Source organism: Paramacrobiotus metropolitanus, unplaced genomic scaffold, assembly GCF_019649055.1.
Source record: "Paramacrobiotus metropolitanus isolate TYO unplaced genomic scaffold, Prichtersi_v1.0 Parri_scaffold0000014, whole genome shotgun sequence".
Classification (NCBI taxonomy): Eukaryota; Metazoa; Tardigrada; class Eutardigrada; order Parachela; family Macrobiotidae; genus Paramacrobiotus; species Paramacrobiotus metropolitanus.
Window position 1 is genome coordinate 1,293,748 of NW_026570234.1, and position 19,216 is coordinate 1,312,963.

A 19,216-nucleotide genomic window follows, 5' to 3' on the forward strand; every position below is an offset into this window, starting at 1 on the left:
CTTTGTAGCTGAACCCAAAAACTACTTTAATTCTTTACAAAGCACTGAAAGCAGTAATATGGTTCCCTCTTGCATCTGGTGAATAATACAAGTAAGTTCTGGGTAAAATTAAAAATCAGTTTCTGTATTTCTACTCGAACATTACCTTAAAAAAATGTGTGGTAACACTTGCCCTTTAGTGCGTCGCGGTAATTACGAACGCCGTCCTTCCACCCTGGCTTGCAGTAACTAAACTATTAATTAAATGATTTGTCGACGATAATATTTAATAAATTTGCCTCCATATACGAGTACGTATAGAGTAAATTATTAAAGACCTTTTGTGATGGATACGGAGCAAATGTCTTGTATCTGAATGCCTGCTCATTTTTTGATTTCCATATACAGAGACAAAAAATTTCATTGCATGGTGCATAAAGCTTTTATATCATTCAAATTTTGCTTACTTCGGACCACGTACAGTTTCATTATCGTTGTTTCTCGTTTCGGATAAAGATTAAATTTACACAATGTTACTGAGGCGCATAAAATAAAACTCATTGGAATAAAGAAGAAACCCGCTTCATTATGGCTGTTTCCAGATCGGGTAGCATAAGGTCAGCCGTTGAACTTGCTTTCCACTGGTACATCTGCGCAAAATAACCCGAATTATTTTAAAGTCGCCACACAATTGCTGTAAAACAGCATGAACACACAACTGCTGTAACACAGTATGAACTAACCGAATTTTTATTTAACGGGACGTATGGAATATCGATGTGAACAATCAGTAATTCCGTCCATGCATTGTCAGTGTTTAATGGCATATCCTGGTAACCTCTGTATAGTTCTTCCGTGTTTATTCTGGGCAATCCCTCGTTATAGTCTGGATTCTTCTGTAGTTGTTTCTGTACCATTTGCGGTGCAGCCTAAAACAAGAATACCAATTGATTATTCTACTTAAATGTGTCTATAGGCTAAAACGATATTTTATATAAGCTTTCTCTATATCTAACCTGCAGGAAGCTTGTCAGTGATCGGCAAGCAGCGGGATCGAAATCCGACTCCTCGCTTCCCTCACCATCTGTCAGAATCGCTTCGAACAGTACCGCGATCACAGAGTATTCGGAATCATAATGGCACAACGGGATCTATATACACACGAAAAATTTTGAGTGAAAGTACTGTGCCACAAAACGAATATAATCACATTTTATTTTTGCTCCAATCAATGAAAAGGGATTACGGAATATATACCGCGCAATTCTTACCATGGGAAACGTAAAAGAACCGTTAGCCGACGATTGCAGAATAAAGCGCAGTTTTCCCTGGGTGTTACTAGTAACTGCCAGTATAATTTTGTGGTTGGGACCAAACCGGCACAATGAACCACGTCCTCGGAGACCGGTACGACCTTGAGGATTTCTACAAAAAATTTCAATTTTAACTATCTGCCATTAAAAGAAATAAATCTTAAATTTTTATTAATTTTGTGTACAGCAAAAAGTGGTAAATTTACATCAACTGAATGTACAAAAGCTACGTATAATACAGTGTTCCAAACGTTGGTAAACAAGCCTATTTCTTTACCACATTGCATGCATTCATCATACGTACGTGGGCAGACTGTGATCATCCAGTCGGTAGAGTTGCTCACGCCCATCCTCATCAACAATCCATGACTTCCGGTAAATAACATTATCGTCATGATACTCGATCCCGTTCCATTCGCGCCGCTTAGGACTGCTGGAACGCCCAACGAAGTCCTGTTCTGGATCGACAAATTCTCGCTCTTCGGATGTGAATTCGTTTATCGGTTTGGAATAAGCATCCGGTCTGTATGCATCAAATGGCGTCTATAAAACATCGGAATTATTAATTATTTTGTAGATTTATTAGCAGCGGTGTCATTACGTACTGTCCAGAAGACCTTGTTGTCTGCTACAGGGGTACGTCGCACTAGGGTACCGTGATACGGCGTTTCGCGACAATGGAAATGGGGTTTCGGATTCAGCAGCTGGGGAAGATCAATCGTTCCCCCTGGAAAAACCAAGAATATATGGGTGGGATGGATGTAATAGCAAACGTAAATACGTCAGTATATACTATATTTTGTTTAGCAGCTAATGCAGGAAACTGGTACTTAAGTTAAAACAATATTAATTAAATCATATTTTTTAAAACTGAAAAATTTTTGGTATGTTAAAAAAATTTATACCTTGCCGGAGAACATTTGCAGTGTGCATACGCAGTTTTCCGTCTCGTGCGGTCTCACCAACATCATGCAGCTTCCGGTCCATTTCGGAGAATCTCTGTATTATACCGGTCACTTGGTGTTTTATTGCACCGATCCTACACCAATTTTCACGGCTGTTGATGTACCCAAAAAATTTAAACAAATACAAAAATCAATGCCTACATTTGAGCTTGTTTAGCCGGTAACGCTTTAGATTGTTCCTCTTTGTCTTTTTGCGCAAAATATTCACCAGCTTTGCTTTTCCAGTAAATAAAAGTATCCGTCTGCGTAGCGCTCATTTCCATATCTGAGACCTGACGAGAAAATTCGAGTCATATCACATGGTGACGATGACAGCAGCGAGCGTTTTTAAAGAAGTCAGCACTCGTTAATATGCATTAATCATTAATGGTTGTTACTCAAGAAGTGGTAACCTTTACCTTGTTGCGATCCTCTGCTTTAGTCAGGAAGTAGAGCAAACTAATGTACAGATTTCCCAAAATATTGAAAGGAAACGGCAACGATGATCTCCAGTAATAATCGAGTATCGTATCAAAGCGATAGAACCTCCAAACCAGATTGGCCTTGGGCATTTCGCTGGTAGATCGGAAACTGTCAAAAAAATAAACCAAATCCAATTTTCTTTCCCCACATCTTACAGTAGATGCTCAGTCAAAATGTCAAGCCATTTTGCTATATAAATTATCCGCACATACATGTAAAATACGGTCAAAATGATCATCATTCCGAGTTTCAATAGGACATAGTAGTGGATAACAAAAACGTATGCCCAAAAGGTCACGGTGGCGCATGTGTGATCGTTGTAATCTCCCAGCCAACACCGATCTTGAGGATAAGCTGATGCCGGTTGAGTGAAATTGTTGTAATTAATTACCTTGCCCGGGTGGCATGCCGGAATGGCGCTACAGAAAGTAATTCTTTGACTACCGTTTTATCTACGATAGCTATGTTCATTACTAGTCATTGTCAAATCATTTACAAGTCGAACAACCGAAATGGTGAAATGTTCTATGCATTTACTATTCAAGCTCGTTTTGGAATCCCGCAAAAAGTGTGAATAATCCTCGGAAGAACGCCTTCCGCCAATCGTCACCCGTAAACGGATAATCCGGAGTAATAACAGCTTGCCAAACAACAGCAGTAGCAACCTAAATGACAGCATCATTCAAACTTTTAAACAGTGATTCGAATGTTTTGACATCAGAACTTACGAAAAACGGCAGCAACATGATCGCCCACTTTGGTAAATCGTTTTTGAACATGATGTGAACAATTCGAACCAGCGGTCCCAGTTCTTGATCGTAGCCGTAGAATGTATTCCATATGGAGTAAAAATAATACATGACACCTATACATACATTATACACATATACATTTGTTTCCCGAGTTTTCTTTGGTAAATGTATTGATGCTGCTGATTTCGCTGAAAATGCATATTTACCGAATGCCAAGATCACCCGGCCAGCAAATGGATGGTCCCACCTGTACGGAGCAATGCGGTAGAGAAAGAAGAGGATATTGAAAACGGTTTGAAATATCAGGTCCACGGCTCGCATGTACAAATTAACCCGGCGTTTCCACAGCACATCATTTAATGTTCTGTAAACAATAAGTTTTACTTTGTTGTAATAAGATCTTCATTAACAGTTATGCTTAATCCCAAAACTATGCTGCTGTTATAAGATGTAAGACGTTCTACCTTGTTAATAATTCCAGCCAGATCAACGCTGTACAAACAAATACCGCAATGTCCACTCCGAGATACATGCACGCCGGTAACATCATATCCGTGCCAAGTAACACCAGAAAGCACAGATACGTTAAGAACCATGTCCAGAATTTGACCACCGGTGAGTTCCATACGGCATAGATCATCTTGTGAATTGGAGGATAAATTTCTTTGTATTTGGCATGATCGGTGCTTTTCTTCTCGCCGCGTTGAAGACGAGCCAAAATGCTTGCGGCGGCCTCTGGCGTTGCGGGTTCATACTCCACAGCCGCCGCACCTGAGAGTTGTAAATATTATTACAGTCAAACCTCAACATGTAGGAAATGATACCTTGGGAATTTTTACCTTGTTGTGTCGCAACTTTTTTGTCTTTGTCAGCAAAACTAATTCTAGGAAACCCCAACCAGATGTACATAGGGAATATCAAATAAGCCGACAGGATCATTTTCAAATCATGCCATCTCCCTTTTACTCGTACAAATCCATGAGCAAACTGGTCAAGCCAGTCTTGCACAAGGTTGTGCGAGATAAACTTTCTATAAATATAAAACAGTCAAAAATTAAATTTACACTAAATTCACGATATACAATATCTAGATTTTAATTATAACTTCTAGCTGTGCGAATTTTTTGTTTATGAGACACCACGCACTTGTTTCTCGCATCAAAAGCCATTTCCAGAGTAGTCTTGCCGTTGAAATCAGGTAGAGTGCGTTGAAAAAAGACTTTAGCCCGTTCCGGCGAATCACGAATACCCATATCCATAATATCCGTGGCAATATTACCGTACTCATCGGCTTGTCGTTTCAGCATAACCCGCTGGTCGAAATTGTTAACATTGCGGTATAAACCCCGGCTGATGGCCTCCACAAACACCGTCAACGGAACAGGGTCCATGCTGTATTTTAGCAACGTCTTGACCAACTTGGGTCGGTTGAGAAGACAAGCGTATACCACGAGAGCTTGTAAAGCCTATAAAGGTCACATGCTCGTGCAACAGATACCGGAAACTGTTCATTTTTTTTGGTACCTTCTCGTCGTGCATCGCGGCGTACGGATCATCATCCGTGGGAAGCAGCGCCACTCGCGATAATTCGTACCAATTGAAAAAATCTTTTACGCCCGTTAGATTTTCGATTAACCAGTTCAGTTCAAGAAGTACAAAGTCCTCCCGAATTGGATCCTCTGTTACCCGCAAAAAAAACGAATGTAATTCTACACATAATCGTAAAAAAGGCATACATACGCTGATTGTGTCCCAGAATATCATCCCAGACATTGGCAATAAAATATTCTTTGCCCACCGCTTTGCGATAGCATAGTAACATATCGACATGGCTAGTGAAATAGCGGACTGGGAATTTCTGCTGCATAAACATGTCGATGAAGATCTCTCGACCCGGCAGAATTAATGCGGTTAAGAATCCCGTATACGGAGGCTGTACCCAATCAACAAATTTTTAAAAAAAGATGTCATTTCATAAGTAGTTTTTAATGTGTGCATGTAATACAACGACAAGCATTTTATCACGTCTAGACCATGTAAACTGGTAGTTGACTAACCTTTGGTTGAATAGTCGCCCATGGTGGCATACTAACCAAAAACCTTTGGGCAATGTCCGGCTTGTTGCAAGCCATGCACAATTTCATGTTTCGTATGAGCTGGTCAGCATTTGCATCTAAAAATAATGGAGAAAAATTGTGTTTGCTTGTTATTATCAAAAGCAGTCCTGCCCAAAAAATGGACAAAAAGAACTTCCGCAAACGTACCCATCTCAAGAATTACAAGGATACTTATTACAGACATATTATTACCTCAAAAATAATACAAGGTTTTTGTCAAAGTTTATTTGCACTCGTATTTTGTTATGTTGTTATGACCAGTTGGTATATGACCAGGCATACTTTGCTCTGAGGAGCTCATAATGGCGGCTTGAACAAACGGCGTATCCAGCTTATCGAAGCTATCCAGCCGACTGCAGTCCTGGATAAACATCAAATGGTTCTCCCCGTTACCATCCGGTCCCCGTACCATCTCCAGAATCTTCTGTGCACAGTCCATCTGAAACTCCTTGTTTTCCTTGAAAGCCTCCGGGAATACACGGACTAAATTATTGCCAACAAGGGACAGTAGGCGCTGCTCATCGGGTTCCGATCTACAATTGTAATCATAAATCTTGCACTGCATCGTGCATCTTCATCCTTATACTGCGATTAATCTTTACGCATTTTTATAAGCAAAGGCCACAATATCCGCCATGCCGCCGCATCCACTGAGCATAATAATCGGTGTGCGTAAACGCACATACGCACGAATTCGGTCAATTTCGTCCACTTCTCCTTGGAAGAATATGACGATGTGCGGGATAAATGCCGATGAAACTTCGTCGACTGCATCTGCATCCCAGCAACATAATTTTTGTTAGTACTAGTTTTTTGTTGCAGACGTATGAACGATCTAATATCGTTCTCTGTACCGATAGGACTGTCAGCCATTCCGCCGCGCATTCCCAGTTCATTTTGCAGCTGTTTTTCCAAGTCAACTCGCAGGAATCCTGTGTGGGCGTAGGGCTTATGGACAAAAACAAAGTGCGAATGGAACCGGTTCAGGTTGAATTTATCGTTCGGTTTCCCGGTCTTTTGTGGCGTTGCGTCGACTTCGTTTTCCTAAATACGGAACATATTATTATAACATCCACAGATATACAGAGATTAAAGATGCAGTATTTCAGCTTTCAGATTATTAAGGGGCACCTAATTAAAAATATTATTTATTTTTAGCACTGGTTTTGTTTGGTTTCATTTACAGTATTCCTCTGCAGGTGTTCCAGTTGTTCCCTGACTGTATCGGCGACTTTTTCCACAGGCGCAATACCCAGATAATAGGCTGGCGGTTTGCGTGGTTGTTGCATAACATTGGCCGCGGCATAGCTGTTGAATGTTTCGTCAGCACTGACGGCCGAAGCAATTAAACGGGTCAAGCCGTAATTTAGACCATCATCGACCAGCAGCAGCTCCATTGTGCTTATCAGCTGCATGTGAATAAAAAAACCGTCATAGTATGGTTCGTAGCATACGTACGAGCCCATAAATAGATAGATGCGGTACCGTATCTGGTCTTTATGCAAATCAAGCAACAACCCAAAATTACAGTAATAATTAATAATTACATAACTATGAATTATTTTCCATGGGTTAAGCTTATTAAGGAATTGTAATGTATTCTGTTATTAGGCACACTGTATTTGTTTTGTAGAGGTGAAGAAAACTTTCCACCAAGCAAAAACGGCAGCGAGCTGAAATTTCGAACCACTCATATTCATTTACCTTTGCAATGCCGGACTGCAGTGCCGATCGGAAATCGTCCCTTTTCCACGAATGAAAACTATCCACGCCCGACACCAGGGAGAGGATGGCATGTGGCACCCGCGGGAACCACCGCAGTACGGCTTCCTTCGCCAAGCCGGGAACATCGTGCTCGTGCTCAATGAGGATAAACTGTTTTTTCTGCGTAATTCATAGACCATGCTTAGACCATGCATAAACCATGCATAGACCATGCTTAGAACAATGGCACAAGATTTATAATCTTCGCAAATAGCAACGGTTTTCAAAGCAGTATGTATGCAAAAATTTTGTCCTCACCATACTCAGTACGGGAACATCATCACCTTTACCCTAGAAAGTCGAGCACTGATTAGTTTCATAATTTTCTACATAATTCCAGCGTTAAACTGCTACGTGCATATTTAAATATTTGCATCTCCTTTCTGCAAATTAAGTAAATCATCGTTATGCATTACAGACGTACCCGAGGGCCGCGCGTTTCCATATCGCGCGCTTTTTTACTGGTCTGGACCTTCTAAGAAACGCAAAAAATGAGCTAAAGGAGTTTTTCTGACAGAAGTCAATCGTGCCCACCTCGACATTTCCCGCATCCGTCACCGGCTTCCCAAAATCTACCCAGCCATGCCGTGCAGAATCCATGTCTCTGCCGTTCACAAAACTGCCGTTTTAATTCCCGTTAGATCTTGGATTGATTAGCACCCCTACTCTGCATTCTAGAGTGTTAGAAGAATGCGACTAACGTAGAAAACAGTGCCATATCTCGGTAAAGCGTTACGCTCATTTCGGTATGTAATGACAATTCTGATATACCGCCTGAGGTCACGTTTGGATTCTAGGCGTGCAGACATCAAAGCGCACAAACTCAGCCGAGAATTTAATTTGCCTCTAGCATTAAAAGTTTTTTTGGATTATTTTGCTAAAAACGTATTGTGTGATATATATAAGTTGTCAGTCCTGTTAGCGCTGCAATGCTAACACACCTTGCATGAAGTTGAAAACTGTGCATGAGGTAACGAATAGATTTTGAACACAAATTTGTAAGTTCCAGCTTTACAGTTGTTACAAGTGCTTTATGCGTTTATGTATTTAGCAAATCCGTTTTTGCTAAATGTCAACAGTCAGTCAGTATGCCAAATCACCACAACACCACAAGAGCATCTGAGGCGAAGTCGAAGATAACTCTTGTACAGTAAATTTTATCAACTGAATTAAATTATAATTACTGGGGAATTTATAACTGCATCAATTTTTGAACAAACCCTATAAGCATACGTACTGCCAAAACACTCATCCGTGCGCAAGTTTCTGATGTTTCCTTTATGGATTCTTCGAAATAATGTGCAGTAACAGCTCATGAATTATGCAAATAAAATTTATACAAGGTACAACAACTAATTATCTGCCCATGCCACCGTTTACCAGGACGGGATGTAACTTAGTCGTTCTATCACAAAAACTTTATCATCAGACTGCAACAAGAAATCTTTTGGTGGCGTTGTGATCACGTATCTCCTCAGCGATCTAGACTCTTTGCCTTGTTGCTGGATTTTCCTGTATAATCCAAAGCATAGAATGTTGTACCTTCGAATGGCATCCAGAAATAACTGTCCGAATGTCGATCTCTGCAAAATATATTGCGAATTCCCAATGTCAAAATTTATTTATTTATACGCGCTGTGTTTTTAAAGAAACAACACTTTACGAAATAAAAGCATGTGTCGTAAAATAAGGGCACTGAAAAATTCTAGCCAGGAATAATATAGGAATACTGTAATTTGCAGTATTTACCGAATGCCTAGCGAATCTCACATCCCCGATGTCGATCTGAATCAGACGGCAGCGCTCCGGATGTGGATGTTTTTGTGATAGATTCGGACCACCGATCAACCCGGCACCCTCAGCGAGAATCTGCTCGAATTCCGGCGTTATTCCTCCGAAGATCAGTGCACGCAAAACGGATAGTGTGAACGGATTAAAGTATGACTAGAAAAACAGCACAAATTTTCAACGATGCTATACATCCGTGCGCATGAAGCATGTTTTTGATTTTTGCAGCAAGAACCATGATTTCTAGTCTTTATCGTGGAAACATTAAGTGCTAAGTTGCGACTTACCGAAACCAGTAACGCCTGCAACACGCTCTGTGCAAAAGCATTGCCGCATGCAAATGGTTCCGCCATAAAGAATTCGTTAATATCGAAATCATCTTGCTCCACAAAATTAACATTGGAGTCGTTTACTACAAAACAAATAAAACTGTTAATTAGCAGATATTTTGACAATGATTATACGAGTAGTATCCGAATTCAACCCGAATTCAACCCGATTCAAAATTTGAAAATACTTCTTACCTAACTCGGTCAGGAGAGGAATGGCGTAACCTTTAACAACGCTTGTGCGCACAATCTCATTATCCACAGGAATACTTTCCGTGAGCGACTGCTTTTGCAACATTGCTATAAAATAAAAAAAACTGGTCTACAGAGAATGTCAGTATCAGTGTTACAGTAACCCTCTTACAGATACCGGACACTTACGATTAGCATTTCTAAGGTTGACGGATGCGGAATTCCGCCAGCTTCGAGTAACGGGAACGGAATCGCTAAAAAAATTATTTTCCTGGTTTCCAAAGTTCATGGCCTTTATGGTTAATGATGTCAGGATAGCGTCCTTGTCCGCCAGAAGTACACTGTCGACGCCATTATCGGAGGTTGCGGTAAGCAGAGCGCACAGTTTACATGTGTGGATATTCACAGCACGCAGATCGGCTCGACTCAGTCCAAAAATCTGCAAATTCCAAATAATTTGCAACCGCGGCAGTTTAAATTTGATGCTCGTACTTAGTTCATGACCATTTACACCCCAAATCTAATTTAAGGAATACGTACACCCAAGCGCATGACAGATGTGTGCTAACTGGGCAATGGAATTGTGCAAAGGAACATAGCATGGATTATTTTCAAAAACGTCTACGATTAATTTTTTTGAAAACATACACCATTTTAATGACGATAGGAGCCGCAAATATTTATAGCCTGCGATTATGTCGAATGCCTCTGCGCACATACCTTGACCATGGTAATTTTTGGAAAATTGCAAACAGATGGCCATTCCATACTTAAAAACTGGGGATCACCCAAAATCACAATGTCCTTCAGGTCTTCATAGGCTGTAATGCTGGATCGTAGGGGCATGACGAAATTGTTCAGTCCAATACCAGATGACGAATCGTTAGCAAATATGACGAGAACGACGTGGTTTTTAAAATTCATCTTGGCCGCTTCATATCGATCCTGTAGCAGAAACACCATGATATATTCTCAAAGGTCATCAGTTTAACTGCAACATACCGCTTCTGGAACCATCTAGCGTGCAGTTATCGAATAAAAAAGCGAACAGAAAACCTGAACGGTTAAACTAAGCACAACTTACAACGAGAACTTCTTCGTAAACTTTCGGTGGGCACCACCAGAACAGACCAGTTGAGTCATATCTCGGACCGCCAGACAGATCGAGGATATTGCCGGCGTCGTCCCGAATCGGCTCGGCTAGTGAGCTGCGATTCCAGTTAGCGCTAAAAAAACATAAATCAGTAAAACACAGTTAAAAAAAATCTTTCCAGCGGGTACGTACGGACTGCCGTAATATCGCATGAAGTACACCATCTTTTTCTGGAAGGATGTAAACGTCACCGGTCTATCCCCCAGACGGGTGAGTGCGCTGTCAGGGTCGTCATCGGCATCGAACCCATTATTCACGGTGCCCGGTCCGGTTCCGTAGCCGGTGCTGGATGTGTTCTCCAACAGGAAAGCATCGGATCGCGTCGAATGCAAACTGTTACCGGCTAAGGATACCATACGATCCAAAATGGACGGAGAATGCGGAGTGGGCTTGGGTGTCATGGGGCGTACAGATCCATTTGACCCCGATCGATTAAACCGGCGGTTTTCTGACCAAAAAATATTACAAACAGGGTTATCCACTGCACTTGCATTAAGTAATTAAATGAGCAGTCATTAAAGCGGCATAGTTAATCCTACATAAAAATCTTAACGGTGTTTCTCACGCCTTACAAAAATAAATTTTCGATAACAACAGAAAAATAGGTATTTATCATATCTTTTAATATATTTCATAAAAATATATGTATTTTCTGATTAAAGAGACAGACTACGAAAATTCAAAACGAAGCATTACATTTACCGGTAACTAACAAAACGCACGCACTCGGTAAATAAATAATTTCTACCTGAAGTGCTACAATTGCACATTTTGATCGCCTCCGGCTCTGTAATGTCATCGTGACATTGTCGACAATATATTGACATTCTGGAAAAAAGGGTTACACCCATTTCAAATTAAGCCAGTTCAATATAATTTGTTTGTGAAGGTGCGGTTCCAGAGTTGTACAAAGTGTTCCTACCGTTGAACATCTTTGGCAGAATCCGCGAAAAAGCATCCATACGATCCGCGCTTAACCACGTAGTTTAACGCTGGATTTAATATCAGGGCATGAGAAAATAAACTCTCATCGTCAGCATTTTGTTGCTCCGTAATTGCAAAGAGAATCAAGTTTAATTTAACGTAACAGGTCCTGAAAATTTAGAAACGCCTTAAATAATTAAGTCGTGAATATGTTAAAGATAGTGAAATAGCGTACGGAGACATTGTACACTTACTCCAAAATGTCAATATATGTCTGATTAGTAAAGGCATCGCTGATTCGTTCAGTGTACATCTCAATTCCAGTTCTGCAAAAATAAAGATAGTCGTTAGTTGTAAGCGTACGTAAAATGTAGTCAGCCAAGCTTTTCCGTACCCTTGGGTGTAACTTTTTAACCAATCCGGCTACAAAGACAATAATTTAAAATAGTTCTGAAAAACGCAATTAGTGCTTCAAAAAATGGTTTAAACTTACCCAGTCCATTTCCACATCATTGGAACGGGAAGCAAAAAGATTAGCCATCAGAGTGGTAAAACCAGGTGCAGCGCAACTCTGAGCAAACAGTCCAAGTTTAATTTCCGGTAAGCAGATGATGTCGTCACCGATATGTGGATTCCAGTTTGGTATGCTTGTAAGATAAGTCTACAAATATGCAGGCTAGCCATCAGCAACGATGCATAAAATACGGTGTATTTTGTCCTGATTCAATACGCTGTATTATACACAAATTATTTTACATGCTGCAGAAAAAATCAGATTGTATACCTTGCTCCGATATTGTAAAAGCTGCACAATTATGCGTAGTTGAGGGTTGAAATTTTTCAACGACACCACACACATGATGTTGTTGTTGTCTTCGATGTCGGCGTTAGCATTGGCTTTATTGGCCATGACTATGGCAGCGTCGGCTTCGTGAAGGCGTACGCGGTACAGATCATGGGCCACAAGATACGATCCTTGGAAATATGAGATGTTCAGGGAGTTGGTTTTCAGAAACTGTGCATAATGCAAATCAGGCTCCGCTCTGGAAGAAAAAAATGGTTTTTCAGTTACTACTTACCAGTGCTGATAGTCATTTAGACACAATACTCACACTCCAAGACAAACAATCTTCAAATTTCGAACGTTCCGATCCGGATGGAATAATTCGTCAAACAGGCTGACTATTGATGCAAATGTCACATCCCCGCAAACAACAATGTGCCTGTATGATTACAAATTACAATCACAGCTATTATACTGCAACCGCAATTAATAAGCTCAATATCCATAATTATTGCAGACTTAATGTACTAGCGGGGCTTCTCATTATTGTGTTACAATAATTTTAAAAGAACGCGTTGTTGCAATAATTTAGGCCATAAACAACTACAGTGGATCGCGAAGTTTTCGTACAAAGGAGTCTGACCTTTGGTTCAGTTTGTTACGGTGGTCCCCGTTATATTTTCTGGGTGTTTCCATAAGATCGACAATGTCCGGTAAAGCGATACCGATGACTGCCTAAAATAAAAATAAAACTAATTTACGTGTGAGTTTAAGATTTGCGACCTAAACTCGAAATCTGTTTAGTCATAATGCATCGTCAGCAAAAAATTAAAAAAATGTGTACATCGAGGTTTATCTGGACGTATTATTTTAGAAAAAGATTCTTGCTTCCGTCACACAGGGTTATTGTACCCATGATACGTACGAGAACGGTTAACACGAGGAGCACGTTGCTCAATTTGCCCAGGACGGTCTTCACGTTAATATCCGGCGACCCAATAGTGGCCATCGTACCAAAAGCGAAGTAGGCAAAATTCCAGTAATTGAACCGTTGACCGTCATAGTCATCCGTCCATGGATCACCAGAATTTTCCAGCTAATAAAACAAAAACAAACACATTTTATCATAATTATTATATTTCCGGAACACAAACGTGCGAATTCATACCAAATGAAAAAATCCACCGGCAGCCAAAAGAACGAGAAGCCATGTCAGAGCCAGTTGTAGCAGCTTTATCTTCACGGTTGACGTAATCAAATCCAGAGAAGCCAAGATGGTAGCGATTTTGCGAAGATAAACCACACGCAAAAATTTTAAGCCTGAAAATACAATTTAAAAAAGGTTTATTTTAAGCCTGCAGTTTGATAAGTTTTATATCGAATAACTAACCAATCCAATCGCGGTCCAGGGCCAAGCCAACAAATGCCGGTGGCACAGTAAAATAGTCTACAATACTGTAGAGATTCCAGATAGCTGACATCTTGTCTTGAGCAGCCAAGAACTGTAATGTGCAGGAATAATCTGGGCATCCGCATACTACAGATACTGGAACTACAGGTGCGACAAATAAAAACTTAGACGTACTCGGAGGATGAAATAGACCAAGAAGAAACAATTAAAAGCGAAATCCACTTGTTGGGGAATATTATAAACCCACGGCTGGCATTGCTCCACATCGTTCATGTAACTACAGATAATTCACTTAAACATAACGAAACATTTTCTTTTTACGGGAAAAAATGTAACTCCGCAAGCAAAAATATCGTCACGAAGTCTTTTCTACTCTGTATATTCACTTACTAAGAAACGAGGTTGTAGTAGATGAACAGCGATGCCATGCTGAGGCAAAATGCTAAAATGGTCTGCAAGAAAAGATTACTTGATTACTTATTAGCGCAATGCATTAATTAAACAAATGCACAACATCATAAACACAATATCTCATAAATGTTTCCTTCTCTGCACAAAAGCCAAGAGTAAGTAACTGTACACTTTCGTAATTTTTTGTTCACCTACCAAGGTCTGTCCCAGCCTGTATCGCATAGATACCAGGTTATCGGCGGCATCCCGTATGACATTAAAAAGCGGTACTTGTACTTCGTTTTCATACTGCTGAAACCATCGTTTGAATGTAATAGGATTTTCTGGATACGTGCTTAAATGTTTCCGATAGGCATTAATCCACACCAGTACACGCACGATCAGAACCAGAATGGACAAAACGAACGGCGTTATTACACTGGACAGCAGGAATATATACCATAACCGATCCAATCCCAGTACAACGCAGGGAGCATGATAACTGTAAAGTAGAAAAGCTATATCGTACGTTCATTTCTTATAACAGTTTATCAGATGTCTTTGCAAGCACATTAACAGATTTCATGAAGTTACTCAAATTTGTTCGACAAAATATCAGGACACCAACTAAATAACAGGACTTTCAGTGACCTTACTTAGCAAGTTTTTCTCCGTCAATAGCCATGTCGCAATTAAAGAGCAGACTGCGAGATCAGACAGGGACTTCAGCATCCGGAAGATTTACGACTTTTGTGACTTACAAATCATTCTGAAAACACGTTACAGATCGAAAGTACGTACCGGAGGACCACATCTTGATCATGCCCAACTATGCACCGTGCCAAACCATCCTGTGAATGTAATTCACGCGTTAGATATTTCCTGCCTGAGGGAATATAACATCACGAAAATTTTTTCCTGCGACTGCTAGCGGGCACGTGAAATAAGCATACTTATTGTCAGTAAACTAGAGATCGTTTCTTTCCAAAATTATGGCAGATATGACTTTTTCATATTGTGCCATATAATGCACGTACAGTATCTGTACCTGTACAAAACAAGTGTTTGTTGAGCTGGTATTGTTCGTGCGGCTACGAAGTCCATGTGAAAATTAACGTGAACAATTACGCTGGGAAAGGTGTGAATGAATTATTATTACGTACATGCTACGTACGTAGCAAGGTGAAGTGGACAAATTTTGTGCTTTTTGCTTACAATCAAACCCCTCATCTGAAAACACTTCCATATTTTGGCAACTTTCAGCGCGGCATCAAAAAATACATATCTGTATCTACCCGTAGTAATAATATGAGATAAACAATCCATCCTACTGGACGCTGATCGGGTATAGTAGTTAGTAAGTACTGTAGCGCACGCTTTGACCTATGTCAAAATTTGCATACCTAGTTTGGTTTCCAGTTTTATGTCTTTGAACTTCAATCAGTATTCACAAATGAAGCCGATAACCAACAAAACATGTACCAGGCATGCATACAAATTACAAACGACGAACATATCAAACGTAACAATATTCAACGCGTGGTTAAGCCGGTGCAGGGGTTGATTGTTGAGATTTCTGTAGAAGATACTTTTCATAGTAGGTCTGATACATGGGAATACCCCTATAGTACGAAAAACCATCATTCAACGGATCCTGTGTGGTTGTCCCGCTGGTGTCGGTGCTGCCGTATGCTGTGCCTCCCGAGTAGCTATCCGTCAGAGTGCCATTTGTATTGTATGTGTAGCCGGCACCGTATGTTTGCGTGCTACCGCCACCATGTGGGAATCGGTTCATAATAGGGATTACGTATCGTGGACCACCGTCGAACCACTCAGTCCATGGGTAGCTAAAAAACCCTTTATGTCATATATGAGGTGTGAACTGGACGATATTCACTGGACCGAATGCAGAGTAAAACATTCACAGCTTATCAGGTAGTTTCTAAATACTTAATAACCGAAAACGCAACAGTGTTTCCAATGCCAGTAAATTTAGTAAAAATACTAGTATTCAGTAGTACACTAATAGTATTTAGTAAACAGTAATTTAGTCAATTTAGTATCTGGAATGTTTGTTTGATTTAAAGGCACATAAGAGTTTCGATAAGACAAAATAAAACAAAATACCGTGAAAAATATTTTATTCGGTTTCGCGAGACGTAATAATTATCTCAATCTTAAAGATGTAAAGGTTGTAAACAATTATCAATGTAAAAGGATAATATTAACCACCACTCGGTTGGACATTCGGACTTACCCATAATGACCGTAGTACATATTCGGCAACCAATAAGGTGTTCGGAAAAAGATCGGCTTTTCATCGATCGGGACCGGTTTCTTAAAATACACTCCCGTTCCCTGATTATACCCATAGTTACTGCCGCCCCCGCCTCCGTAACCTCCCCCACCGCCCCCGTAACCCGACCCTCCTCCGTAGGAAGCCTGTGGTGCAGCACCACCACCGTAACCACTCGGCATACCTCCAGCATATGGGGACTGGGAGTACACACCTACGGAACAATCACTGTGTCACGTCGCATATTAAGGTCACATTACACGTTTCCGAGCTACACCGCCAAATCAGTCAAATCGAGATCTTTGTAAATTTACCGATAATGAACACTCCAAAACAAGCGATTGTCAGGTTAACATCCATTTTGAGGACGATACTCCAGCGATCAGAAAACGGTATCTCCCCGCGTTGGGGATAGACGGTTGTCGGACCTCTTTCTACTGTAAATTATTTCGAGACCCGAACGAGAATTAAGACCTGCCTACGTGAAAAGTGCACTGGTGGCACAGATTGTGAATACTACCCACTCATCGCACGAAGAACAGCAATTGACATTGACCATGAGGTTTTCAGTCGGCACTTCTTCTTTGCCACTTCCGCATCTTTACCGGTCAAACCGCTATAAGATGGTAGTTTTTGTACTGGTGACAAATGTCGAATCATTTGAGCCGGTACTACCGTACTTTCAAGTCCGAAGAGACAATTACGTACGACGCTCTATGTTATTTGAGCAATTAACAGAAATCGCATTATACTGCCGTTTTTGGAGGCAATGCACTATCACCTATAATAAATCAGCTTTTGGTTTCTTTCCACCTACACAGCTTCTTACCACGTAATTATTTCAGAAAATATTCCAGAGGGCACCAATATTCTCGCCACGGATCGTGCGCTCGTTTGTTCGCGTGCGGCAGCAAGAGATATATTCAACTCATCACTTGTCAAAAGCAAAAAATTTCTATAACTCTTCTTCTCAATATTACTCAACAGTTTCAAAATCAGTTTACAATTATGATTCACAAATTTTTCACATAATAGTTAGTATGAGTGCACGAAAAGGGAGAGTATTTTCCTCAAAGAGGAAGTATTACAGTAACTTTAATACACTTCCACTTTTTCACATTATAATTACTTAATTGATCTGAATTATGTACGGAATTTCAAAATGTCCAGCCATTTATACATATCCGCATTCGTATGATTGTACGTGTAATATATTAATCTTATTACTGTTTACCCATGGTCAGTTTATGGTCAGTCAGTTCACTAAAATCTAACTAGAATGGACTACGTATCTTCTTGAGATTCCGGCCATTGACTACGTTAAACCGCTGGACGTCATGCGCGATTATCAGAAATTCGGAACCTACTAGCATTGTGTGAATTTTCAGCAACTTGAGCTAGTGTACAAAACAAAATAACAATATATAACAAAATTCTAATTACAAAAGACTAAAATGCAAAATCTATAAATCAGCTTTTTACAAGTTGGGTCTTTACAGTTTACACGAAAGAAAAATTACAGTCAAAAGTGATACCGAACTTCGCTTACCGATTAACAACTCGCTAGTCGCTAATTTCATGGCCATCCCTGGCTCCTCGTAAACTGAATCAATCCAGCTTTTCTATGAATGATCCAAGGGGTTTTGGCCACTGTCCATGTTGAGCAAATCTCCTGACATCTTCCAGTGAAATACGCCGGAAATCCATTTCAGTATCATCTGCATGCTGATTTTTAACATCTTCCAGATTGGTCTTATCACATTTCACAGTGCTTTCCCATTTACGACATAAAACGCAGTCCAACAAATTCTTGATGATTCCCTCCATGCCACATATTAACAGCAGCAAGCTGTTCGGATCTATACGGTCTAAGCGCTGCTCCGAAGAGGTTTCTTCGCGATTAGCCCGACCAGCTTTCAGGAATGCCAGAAGCGCACGCTTCAACAACGCGAGCATTTCAACCGAGGTTTCGCCGGATTGTTCGAAGCGAAGCATAGCCACAACCAGTTGCTTATGGGAATTCAGTTGTTCACCGGAGACCTGTCTGCGAGCGTGGACGTCGAAGATGGTAGACGGCACTTTACCACACAGCCATCCCTGGAAATATCTAGCATAGGAAAATCTTGCGTCCTCGTTCAATGCGGACAGAGAATCGGAGATTTTGGAGTATAAATTTCCTATTTCGACAATCGACGTTAGAGCTCCTTGATTTAGGGAAAGCCGCTCTTCCATTCTAAAATAAAAAAATTTCAAGTACAATAAAGGATCTTACAGGATAAAGATAAAGGATAAACAGCACTCGCGGAGTTTCCTCTGGGCTTGTCCGCTTGTCACGGCGTGTGCTAGTTTATTGTTAAAACAAAATCAGAGCAAAGCCAAACAGAGCTGCGTACGCGGTACGAACACGGCATCGCCGCATCGGAAGTGTTCAGTTTTACTGGTACAATACGCCATTCAGTTTGTTCGGTGTTTTTGCATAGATTTTACGTTTACTTTTTAAAAAATGTACGGTACATTTCTATTTTTTGTGTAAATATAGTAAAATAAGGAATTAGTTTTCATTTATATTCATAGCATCTTTCCAGCACGATTCCAGT

The 19,216-nt window shown here is 40.5% G+C and overlaps 3 protein-coding genes across 5 annotated transcripts; all 3 read right to left on the reverse strand.

The window, feature by feature from the left end:
- Positions 1–358: 358 nt before the first annotated feature.
- LOC129584520 (transient receptor potential cation channel subfamily M member 2-like) lies at positions 359–8,054 on the reverse strand. Its single transcript, XM_055476708.1, has 27 exons — positions 7,887–8,054; positions 7,777–7,827; positions 7,611–7,643; positions 7,293–7,472; positions 6,773–6,997; positions 6,443–6,632; positions 6,191–6,362; positions 5,871–6,121; positions 5,529–5,644; positions 5,212–5,404; positions 4,996–5,150; positions 4,618–4,937; positions 4,311–4,501; positions 3,936–4,242; positions 3,678–3,835; positions 3,448–3,584; positions 3,257–3,384; positions 2,932–3,138; positions 2,656–2,827; positions 2,399–2,529; positions 2,198–2,331; positions 1,898–2,019; positions 1,597–1,835; positions 1,251–1,404; positions 996–1,130; positions 723–908; positions 359–629 (listed from the first exon to the last, which is right to left on the reverse strand). Exons 1-27 carry the CDS (start codon positions 7,950–7,952, stop codon positions 537–539), a joined length of 4,446 nt encoding a protein of 1,481 aa, XP_055332683.1. The 5' UTR covers positions 7,953–8,054; the 3' UTR covers positions 359–536.
- Positions 8,055–8,606: 552 nt separating this feature from the next.
- Positions 8,607–15,152, reverse strand: LOC129584727 (calcium-activated potassium channel subunit alpha-1-like). Its single transcript, XM_055477026.1, has 23 exons — positions 14,980–15,152; positions 14,540–14,825; positions 14,324–14,385; positions 14,108–14,210; positions 13,913–14,024; positions 13,691–13,842; positions 13,448–13,618; positions 13,166–13,257; positions 12,851–12,961; positions 12,523–12,781; positions 12,232–12,399; positions 12,133–12,161; positions 11,993–12,064; positions 11,737–11,907; positions 11,563–11,642; positions 10,947–11,262; positions 10,746–10,887; positions 10,382–10,606; positions 9,851–10,100; positions 9,665–9,769; positions 9,428–9,552; positions 9,102–9,296; positions 8,607–8,935 (listed from the first exon to the last, which is right to left on the reverse strand). The coding sequence occupies exons 1-23, from the start codon at positions 15,006–15,008 to the stop codon at positions 8,729–8,731; spliced, it is 3,462 nt and encodes a 1,153-aa protein (XP_055333001.1). The 5' UTR covers positions 15,009–15,152; the 3' UTR covers positions 8,607–8,728.
- Positions 15,153–15,729: 577 nt separating this feature from the next.
- LOC129584729 (ATP-dependent RNA helicase A-like) lies at positions 15,730–19,162 on the reverse strand. Of its 3 annotated transcripts, none has more exons than XM_055477030.1 (3): positions 18,169–18,337; positions 16,581–16,833; positions 15,730–16,170 (listed from the first exon to the last, which is right to left on the reverse strand). In XM_055477030.1, exons 1-3 carry the CDS (start codon positions 18,203–18,205, stop codon positions 15,867–15,869), a joined length of 594 nt encoding a protein of 197 aa, XP_055333005.1. In that variant the 5' UTR covers positions 18,206–18,337; the 3' UTR covers positions 15,730–15,866. The 3 variants fall into 3 exon arrangements, 2 of the variants coding, with proteins under 2 accessions (XP_055333005.1, XP_055333004.1); XM_055477029.1 differs by lacking the exon at positions 18,169–18,337 and adding an exon at positions 16,934–17,438; XR_008689914.1 differs by lacking the exon at positions 15,730–16,170 and adding an exon at positions 19,013–19,162 and having other exon boundaries at positions 16,737–16,833; positions 18,169–18,852.
- Positions 19,163–19,216: the final 54 nt, after the last annotated feature.

Coding starts and splice junctions, on each gene's coding strand:
- LOC129584520 (XM_055476708.1), bottom strand. CDS start 7,952: ATGGATTCTGCACGGCATGGCTGGGTAGATTTTGGGAAGCCGGTGACG. Junction 4,243..4,310: donor AAAAGTTGCGACACAACAAG/GTAAAAATTCCC, acceptor TACAACTCTCAG/GTGCGGCGGCTGTGGAGTAT. Junction 2,530..2,655: donor AAGCAGAGGATCGCAACAAG/GTAAAGGTTACC, acceptor TTTTCTCGTCAG/GTCTCAGATATGGAAATGAG.
- LOC129584727 (XM_055477026.1), bottom strand. CDS start 15,008: ATGGCTATTGACGGAGAAAAACTTGCTAA. Junction 13,843..13,912: donor CCTGGACCGCGATTGGATTG/GTTAGTTATTCG, acceptor TTGTATTTTCAG/GCTTAAAATTTTTGCGTGTG. Junction 12,782..12,850: donor AAGATTGTTTGTCTTGGAGT/GTGAGTATTGTG, acceptor TTTTTCTTCCAG/AGCGGAGCCTGATTTGCATT.
- LOC129584729 (XM_055477029.1), bottom strand. CDS start 16,979: ATGGATGTTAACCTGACAATCGCTTGTTTTGGAGTGTTCATTATCG. Junction 16,834..16,933: donor TTTTGGAGTGTTCATTATCG/GTAAATTTACAA, acceptor ATTGTTCCGTAG/GTGTGTACTCCCAGTCCCCA. Junction 16,171..16,580: donor ATGTACTACGGTCATTATGG/GTAAGTCCGAAT, acceptor AGGGTTTTTTAG/CTACCCATGGACTGAGTGGT.